Source organism: Borostomias antarcticus (genome assembly GCF_949987555.1).
Source record: "Borostomias antarcticus genome assembly, chromosome: 16".
Classification (NCBI taxonomy): Eukaryota; Metazoa; Chordata; class Actinopteri; order Stomiiformes; family Stomiidae; genus Borostomias; species Borostomias antarcticus.
This window is the reverse complement of record NC_140249.1, coordinates 7,195,038-7,204,775: the sequence shown is the minus strand read 5'-3', so window position 1 is coordinate 7,204,775 and position 9,738 is coordinate 7,195,038. Positions and strand designations below refer to the sequence as shown.

Here is a 9,738-nt window from a genome sequence, read left to right as displayed (position 1 = left end):
CTCCTGCGACACCTCAGCCATCCTGAGAGAGAGACAGGGAGAGAGAAACACAGAGAAAGAGAGACAGACAGACAGAGAAAGAGACAGATAGAGAAAGAGGCAGAGAGATAGAGAAAGAGACGGATGGAGAGAGAGAGATGGAGAGAGAGAAAAGGAGAGTTAACAGGAGGATAAGTCAGCTGGGGCCGGGCAGTAGTTCTACTGACTGTGTTGCCCAGCGAGGTCTGTCAGGCCAGATAGATTCCTGCTGACCAGAGAGTCCTGTTCTGACCCCCCCCCCCCCCCCAGGCCTCAGCAGAACACTCTGGGACGAACCAGGACAGCGGAGCAGCCCCCCCCCCCCCCCACAGGCTACGTCTTCATGGTTTTAACTCTAACTCTGCCTATTTAGTAGCCTGACATAAGATAAGCTATACTTTAATAATCCCCGTGGGGGAAACTGGGGACACGCCGACTGAATCGCCATTTCATTCCACTTCATTATTCAGCCTGAACAGGCTCCCACTGCAGCCGTGTTCATCCGCTAACCAATCATGTCGCGCGGTTTAATTCCTTCTTCGCATTCAAAGTACTCTGATTGGCCCAGTTGGAATTCCAATTGAGAAATCCCTCTGGATGAGAGCCTTTCCAGAAATTTAAAATTTCAAAAATTCTGATTCAGGGGCTGGAGCCAGGCTACCTATCTAGAGACGACTGAGGGGACTAAAGTTCTCCGTCTGGCGTCGGAGGGAGGGTAGGGACCACAGTCAACACCATGACACAACAAAAACGACGAGAAGAACATGAGCAGAGGCCTGTTTTCAGCCGAGGTGGTGCTGGTTCAGCTGCACCTTCTTCGTCCAGTACGAGCCACGCCCTTTATTATCATCATCACCACAGGCATGGGCAATCCGCTGCCATGGCAACCTGGTCAGGCCTTGTGGTGCTTCCGGATCTGTGTGAGAAAACCACGAGCCTTGTTTGTTTTTGTTTGTTAGCTCTTTGTTTACTGCTCCGAAGTCCTACAGGGCGGCGATGACAACCGCCGAAGAAATCTTTTCATGCTGTTGGCATCGTTTAAACCTCTGGTCTACATGGCTGAGAAGGAACAGCTCCCGCCTACCTCCAGGCCGTGGTCAAGCCCTACACCCCCTCCCGACCGCTACGCTCCGGGGGCGACTGGCTGCCCCGTCACTCCGAGGCCCCTGAGGTCGATCGACACGGTCACGGCTCTTCTCTGTTCTGGCCCCGCAGTGGTGGAATGAACTGCCCACTGACGTCAGGACAGCAGAGTCGCTGCATGTATTACCAGGATCCTCTCTCTTAGCACCTGTTGTATTTCTATTTTGCTATTTTTGCACTTTGGCTTTCAGCACTAGATTATGCTCTTAGTCACTTTAGAAAGGAGATGCACTTGTGAGTTCTGGTGAGTGGTAGTGCACTGACTATCTACGTTAAATGCAATTATTGTAAGTTGCTTTGGAAAAAAAAAAGCATCTGCTAATGTAATGTCATTTTCAAAGAACACAAAAACACATCATCATTTGCACTCTGTCTCTCTCACCCTCTCTTTCCTCCTCTCGTTGTGCTCTCTCCTGTCCCTTCTAATCAGACAGGAAGTGAGTCAGACGACTCCCAGCAGCCTCCAGTGCAGTGTCGCACGGCGAGGTGTTCAGACCGCCGCCGCCACGTCCATCGTAACTCCGGCGGTGCGTTCCGGGCTGCGGAGACTTCTCTGATTTGCTGAGTGCACCGCCCTGGAGCAGGGGTAAATCACTTCCTCCTATCCTGTTGCTCAGAGGCCGGTGTGAGCGGAGCACTCAACGCAGCCATGGTCAGATCAGTAGTTCACGTCCGCAGCTGCTACTGAAGGTCAGACAGAAACGCTGTGCGCAGCGCGTGACCGTGGCTAGCTCCTCCCACAGCAGAGCACAGGAGGACGAAGCAAACGGACACTCGGACAGACCTACCAACGACCGGACGAGGAGACCGGCCTCCAGACGGAACAGAACAGAGCAGAGCAGAAAAGAAAAGAGAGCAGAACAGAACCGGACAGAGCAGAGCAAAGTAGACCAAAATAGAACAGCAGAGCAGAGAGAGCAGAACAGAGCAGAGCAGAGCAGAGCAGAGCAGAGCAGAACAGAGCAGAGCAGAGCAGAGCAGAGCAGAGCAGAACAGAACAGAACAGAGCAGAACAGAACAGAGTAGAGCAGAACAGAGCAGAGCAGAGCAGAGCAGAGCAGAGCAGAACAGAACAGAGCAGAACAGAGCAGAGCAGAGCAGAGCAGAGCAGAGCAGAGCAGAGCAGAACAGAGCAGAACAGAACAGAACAGAGCAGAACAGAGCAGAGCAGAGCAGAGCAGAGCAGAACAGAGCAGAACAGAGCAGAGCAGAACAGAAGAGAACAGAGAGAGCAGAACAGAACCGGACAGAGCAGAGCAAAGCAGAGCAAAATAGAGCAGAGAGCAGAACAGAACAGAGTAGAACAGAGAAGAGCAGAACAGAGAAGAGCAGAACAGAGCAGAGCAGAGCAGAGCAGAGCAGAGTAGAACAGAGAAGAACAGAACAGAGCAGAGCAGAACAGAAGAGTAGAACAGAGAAGAACAGAACAGAGAAGAACAGAACAGAACAGAGTAGAACAGAGAAGAACAGAACAGAGCAGAGAAGACAGAGTAGAGGAGAGTAGAACAGACTAGAGTAGAACAGAGAAGAGCAGAACAGAGCAGAGTAGAACAGAGAAGAGCAGAACAGAACAGAGTAGAACAGAGAAGAGCAGAACAGAGCAGAGTAGAACAGAAGAGAACAGAACAGAACAACGCCTTGAAGAGTGTTTCTGAAGCATCTCAGCCGGGCTAGGGAGTACCGAATCTGGGAAAGAGGCAGACAGACAAAGACTGACAGACACACAGGCAGACTAACAGGCAGGCAGACAGGCAGGTCTGCAGACAGACATACTGACAGGCAGACTGCTGTAACAGCATTTCCAGGAAAACATTAGCTGCTTGCGTTGAGTACCTGGCCTTTAACTGTGTTGTCCTGCTTCTTGTCTAATGGCCTGTTCTGTTCTCCCAGACAGGGTCTTCTGACCCCATGGGGAATCAGGATACATTACCCATCCTCTCTGGACCTCCCCGACTACAACGCTTTCCCTGCAGAAGTGGGTGCCTGTCTAATGCCTGTATATGGTCAAACATTTCACATATATGTATACAGTATTGTGGAACCTATCAGATTCCTCCATCGATAGCAGGTGAGACATTTATTCAGGAACTTTGATTCTAGATTGGGCGCCGGATCAGTCGTCTCCTCCTGGCTAGTGTCGATACAGCATCAGTTTAGACCAGATCTGGGATTACCTAAAACAAACACCCTGGATTAAGACACAGTGGCATACTGACGTGAGATCAAATCACTCACTCACACACACACGCACGCACGCACACACACACACACACACTCTCTTACAAAATAATCTATCATGAGCCTAATGGCCAGGCTCTGAACTTGAACACCGTCTTTCATCCAGAGGGCTGGAGTGGCACTCGTCTCTCCTCCTCCTCTCCTCCTCTCTCTCTCTCTCTCTCTCTACTCCACTTCCTTCTCTTCCTGCCCTTGGCTGGAGGAACAATAATATCCTTCCCTCCCATGACCACACACACACACACACACACACACACATTCTCTCTCTCTCTTACACACACACACACACACACACACACACACACACACACACACAATCACACACACACACACACACACACACACACACACACACACACACTCTCTCTCTTTCTCTCTCTCTCTCTCTCTCTCTCTCTCTCTCTCTCACACACACACACACACACACACACACACACACACACACACACACACACACACACACACACACACCCATAGCTGGTTCTTCCTAGTGCTGATAGTGAACCTGCCATGCAAAACACACTCTCAGGCCAATAAAAACTCCTGAGAGCTGTGAGGTCACTGCTGTGAGGTCACACCCAGGCCAGGCCTTACTGTCTGGCCCCCCAGGGAGGAAACACACAGATAACCTCCTGTCAGAGACGCTAAATACTATGTAACACCCCCTGACACATAGGAGGGGTAGTAGTAGCAGCAGTAGTAGCAGTAGCAGTAGTAATAGCTGTATTAGTGGTAGTAATAGTAGAACTGTATTAATACCTGGGGGGAATAGCACTATGTGAAAACTGTGTGGGGGTGTGAAATACTACGCAACACCCTGGGACATATAATATAACACCTGGTCAGGAGGGTGGACAGCCACAGAGGAAAGGTCACGCTACATGTGACCTCTCATACATCTTCATCATTCATCATATGGTGGCTCGGTCCATCTCCTCACAGCGAGGTCCTGGGTTCGATTCCCGCATTCGGTCACCTCCCGGGCCTTTCTGTGTGGAGTTTGCATGTTCTCCCCGTGCTCACTCGGGTTCCCTCCACATAGAACCCCAATGTGAATAAAATTACTCTAATCACTAATCAGATATCAGCTCATTTCTAATCCTTGACGAACACCTACAAATATATCGTTTTAAAACAGTAGGCCTACATTGCCGTACAAATCATAAAATCTGTTTAGTCTCATTTTTCTCATTTTTATCTGTAGAGGCGCGGCGTTCCGCCTCCCCCGACTCCCTGTCCAGAGCGCGGGTGCCAGACGACGGCTGGTGAGACAAGGGCCCCACGACTGCCCTGTCTGTCTAACACAAGCCAGGCCCCCGCGGGCGCGGCCCCGCCCACACTCTCACCTCTCACCCCCCCGGCAAAGCACACCCTCCCGGGCCTGCGGCTACAGCAGTCTGTGGGCTACAGGCGTCTGGAGAGGTTGGCCCGTGACTATCCGGTTTATATTGGCCCCCAGACAGACTATTAACATAAACCTACTATAAACATGTTTTATCATATTTAATATAATATTTAGTCACTGATGCCATGGAGACGACGAGAAGTGTCACCTGAAGCAAAAATGCTAGATGTCGAGCAACTTTTGTTTTTGTTCTGTCGAACAACACTTTTCAGGAAGCATAAATTAGGCTTTAGCTAACGTGACAATGATGATTCATGTCCCTTAGCTATTTTGATGCAGCTAACGTAACTAATATGTGGTTGAATACTGTAAAGTTCTAAAATAAAGCTACAAAACATCAAAGCAATGTTTAGATCATTTAGTGAGGAGCTGCAATCATATACCATAAAGACTGCGGATGTCAGAAAACATTTCAAAGCCAAATGTATTCAAAGCTCGACAAAAAAACACAAATAATAATGTAAAAACAGTGCAAATACAAATGATGCAGCTTACATTACAGGAATCATGAGGAATCATCGCAACGTTAGTTGCAATACGTTCATTGCAAGTTGAATTGCGGGCCGTGATGTGACAGGGTTCGTTTGGTCTAGGCGAGTGATAAGGTCATGGACCGCTCAGTCATAGCTGCTGGTACCAGAAGATGGTGATATAGGCAATAAGAAAAGTGATGATAGACCACCAACACTGTACTGTCCAGTTAGGATGGGTTGTTTACGTGTGCGTAGCTTAGCCTAAAGAGTTGGAAAAATGTGGAATTAATAATTAGTGACATTATTTTGAGTTATATTTTATGACTGCGTGGGAATTGGTTGGGTCTAGTGACCAGTTATGCGTAGGAATATTGGGGGTTGTGATTACAGTAGGTGCTTACCATACTTAAGTGGGAGACGCGTGCGCATGGGTTCATTGTGTGATGCCAGGACTTGAGGGATGCCACGGTTAGTATGTGATTAATATGTGCTTTGTGTAACATTAATGTGCTTTGTGTTCAATTATTGATTATGTACAGTAGCTGGTTAGGATGAAAATTCATGTATATTTTGTTGTTTGCATTCCCAGGTTTCACAATCTATAAGATTTTCACTAAAAACTACGAAAACTAATTGAATGGTGTCCGTATCCCTGTCCAGCCTTTTGGTCGGTGTCAGTAGACCGAACAAACACAGAACTAATCGGTGGAGGGACTATACTGCCTCTTGTGGTGACAACAGAGAGATGCAGGTATTCGGCCAGCAACGTTTATACGACCGACCGACCGACCGACCGACTTCGTAACGGTTAGACTGACAATCCGACAAACAGTCATATAGGGGTGTGGCCAGCCGGCCCCGCCCAAAAACATGCAGAAGAATAGATGCTTTTCAGTCCTGTCCCTCTTTAGGACTGAGCACAGCGGGTGTCACTGACGAGGCGGCCCACTGTCCCTGGCTGTCCCTGGAGGAGGACAGCTTGGATGGGTGAAATGCAGAGGATAAATTCCACTGGCGAACGCTGAAGATGTGTGTGTGTGTGTGTGTGTGTGTTGTGTGTCGCCGCTCACTCACACGTGTGTAATTGCCGTGTGGGCCAATAAACGACCTTCGAGGTCCAGTAATTCATGACCAGTGGCAGAACTCTTGACAGGACTGTACAGCGTCTGCTGAACTCTGCCTGGAACGTCCGTGGATAACATTCGATAACATACGGTTAAGTTGGAGTTGCATATAGTCGACGAGACGCTAAGAACGTCCGTCTCGTGCCGAGTCTTGAAAAACACCAGTTTTGGAACGTTCAGCATCCCACATTGAGAATCGCCAAATGGTCCTTCTCCCCGAACGTTCCTTCTCAACCCTAACCTAGGTGTGTTTTCATGAGCTGAACACGGTTACATTTCCTGGGGTTTTTTTTAGAGACAGAAGGAGAGAGAACAGAAATAGTCGTCAGTGTGGAATCTCTCCTCAATCAACGCCTTCCCGTGCGAGCGCGCGGTTACAGCGTCGGCACCGACAGCGCTAATGGCCTTGCTGCTGTTTACAGCCGTCTCCCAGGAACAGATGTTCTCTCACTCTGCTGGTCAAGAAGCCTCCGGAAATGTAGCTTAGCACTTTAGGCCCTGGCGTCACCGAGGACCCCATTAACATTAACAGAGATGCCAATTAGCCTGAGTTGCTACCTCGCTTCCTCTGTCTGCGTCGTGAACTGCACCGTCACAGAGGGTATGAGAACATCCACAATCATAGGTCATGCTCCCGGTGTTCAGGCAAGATGTGTGTGTGTGCGCATGCATGTGTGTGCGTATGTCATACTGGCCCATGTTCTACAATGGAGCCCTCTTTTACTAGTTATCAATAGTTCTTTACATTCGATTCATCTGTGGTATGCCTGCTGATTATCACGAGTGTGTGTGTGGTGAGAATTTGTGTGTTTGTGTGTGTGTGAGCATGGTTCACTGTGCTCTTATTTTAGATTAGAGTTTAGCATAGAGGCTAAAAAATCGCAAACAACCGAGAAAACAAATAAACAATCAAATAAACAAACCGTCTGTCTTATCAGGCCTGACGGAGAGATGACTGAGGGAGGGGAGGAGAGTTACGTAAAGACAGGACAGGAGCAGGAAGAGTGAGAGAGAGGGGGAGGGGGAGGGAGAAAGAGAGAGGAAGTGAGAAAGAGAGGGAGAGGGGGAGGGAGGGAGAGCAGGTGAGAAAGAGAGAGAGAGAGAGAGGAGGGGGGGAGGGAGAGAAAGAGAGGGAGAAAGAGTGAAAGAGAGGGGGAGAGAGAGAGAGAGTGACAGTAAAAGGGAGATCTGAGGCAGGTTAAGTCTTTAATTGTCTCTCTGTGGTCTATCTGGAGGCAGAGACCTGGTCACTATGGCAGCCAGCTGACGGAAATGTGTGCCGTAATGATGATACACTGACAACTCTATCTCTCTCCCTCCCCCCCTCTCTCTCTCCCTTCCTCCTTCTGTTTTTCTCTCTGTCTCGGTCATCTTCTTTCTGTCTCTCTCTCTCTCTCTCTGTCTGTCTGTCTGTCTCTCTTTGTCTGCCTGTCTCTCTCTGTTTCTGTCTCTCTCTCTCACATCCCCTTCCTACCTAACTAGGGGTTTTGTCCTTTATCAACCAACTGCTATGTTTCCTTGTATAAAATGTACAATGTTACTAAGAGCTTTCCTATGCGTGTGGTGTTACAGTAGCCCTCCAGCCTCTCACAGGCCCAGCCCAGAGAGGGAGAGAGACGCCGCGGCACATGGAACGCGTCTTACCCCCGGCTTATTCCGGCAGGCGCGGCGTTCCGCCTACCCCCGACTCCCTGCACAGAGCGAGGGTGCCAGACGACGGCTGGTGAGACAAGGGCCCCACGACTGCCCTGTCTGTCTAACACAAGCCAGGCCCCCCGCGGGCGCGGCCCCGCCCACACTCTCACCTCTCAGCCCCCCAGGCAAAGCACACCCTCCCGGGCCTGCGGCTACAGCAGTCTGTGGGCTACAGGCGTCTGGAGAGGTTGGCCCGTGACAATCCGGTTTATATTGGCCCCCAGACAGACTATTAACATAAACCTACTATAAACATGTTTTATGATATTAAATATAATATTTAAACTGCAAGTGTTGTAATGGTTCAGTGGTTGACTTTGTGGACATGTGGCAATAAACATCTGCAATAATATGCCAGAATGAGGTCTTAAATACTATTGTGGTGAATATGAACCATGAAGATAATAAACGTTCTGTTTCGGTCTGAGTCCCCTATGACTTACAGCCAGCAGCAGACTGGGATGGGCGTGGTGTTTAGATTCACTTCTCCCACTATTGTTAGGCTTTACATCTTGGCACCAGACAACAAAGATGTTGTCCCCAGTCCCTTCCCGTCCTCCGGGGACACCCAGGAGACTCACAGGAAGTGAACTACGCACAATGGAAACCTTCAGGAATAAAGGCCAAACACATACGACGCCTGATATCTGGATAGGCACTCGATATCTTTTGTTGCTTTTCACAGACGTATATATAAAAGGCGTCCAGCATCACGGTGTCGGGGGGGAGTGTCCTGTGAGAGGAGAAACCAGAAGAGGCCGGGAGCTCGTTCATTCCTGACTATTGGTGACTTTTCAACATGCTAACCTTTGGGAAAATACTAATGCATTTTTTGTGTTTTTAACATTATATCAGGTAAATTACATGTTTCACCTTTAGGTAGTAGTACAGGGTATATACAGGAATCTTGAGGTTACTTTCAATAGGCTACCTTCTTAAGACTTCGAGCTGTAACCGTTTACATCAGTGACACCTCTTACTTAACAGTTTTAGTTTGCGATAAGGATTATAGACCACTATCATACAACATAATTCGAATAGGCTGAAAAAAATGACGCCAAAGGTGAACGTCTTAGCGATGTCCGAATCTGGAAACATTGCCTTGAAAACATCTGAAACGTTTTCATTCAAGTTCAGCGAGTGGTGTTTCACCTTTGAGTCAAGACACCAGATAACCTCCGCACGCAGCGTTGGTGTGCCGCCCAGAGCCACCCTGATATCGGCAGAAGACGAGGCAGAGGTGGCTGTCCTAACGCTAGTAGCCATGGTCGTAGCTGTAACGTTAGCTTCATTAGGTGTGGCTGGTGGCAGTGTAACGTTTGCACTAGCTTCATTCACATTAGGTAGTGGTGCTTGGAGTGGTACAACATAAGCAGTAGCACAGAAACTTGCAATGGACAGCTGCCGCTCTCGGCGACCAACAGTGGCCTTGTGGCTAGCGCCATGCATGTGAGACTTATCTGCGTTGATCCCCATCGATTCAACACATTTTTTTTTTTACATAGTGTACAATATGCCTCCTTGATGTTATCAGCGACTGTCAGCAGCCATGGTTTAAAGTCCAGCATATACAACCACAACTCCCACGAATACAACCACGACTCCTCAAATTTACACTTTACAATTTCGTGTTTTCTACCAA

At 48.8% G+C, this 9,738-nt stretch overlaps 1 protein-coding gene across 1 annotated transcript in view; it reads right to left on the bottom strand.

The window, feature by feature from the left end:
- The window catches only part of palm1b (paralemmin 1b), a gene marked incomplete at both ends in the record, with an annotated part of 5,902 nt that extends 5,881 nt beyond the window's left edge, over window positions 1-21 (bottom strand). Inside the window, one exon of the mRNA XM_084451070.1 lies at window positions 1-21. This exon is cut by the window's left edge and continues 21 nt beyond it. Within this exon, the coding sequence (XP_084307196.1) occupies window positions 1-21 (21 nt within the window).
- Window positions 22-9,738: the final 9,717 nt, after the last annotated feature.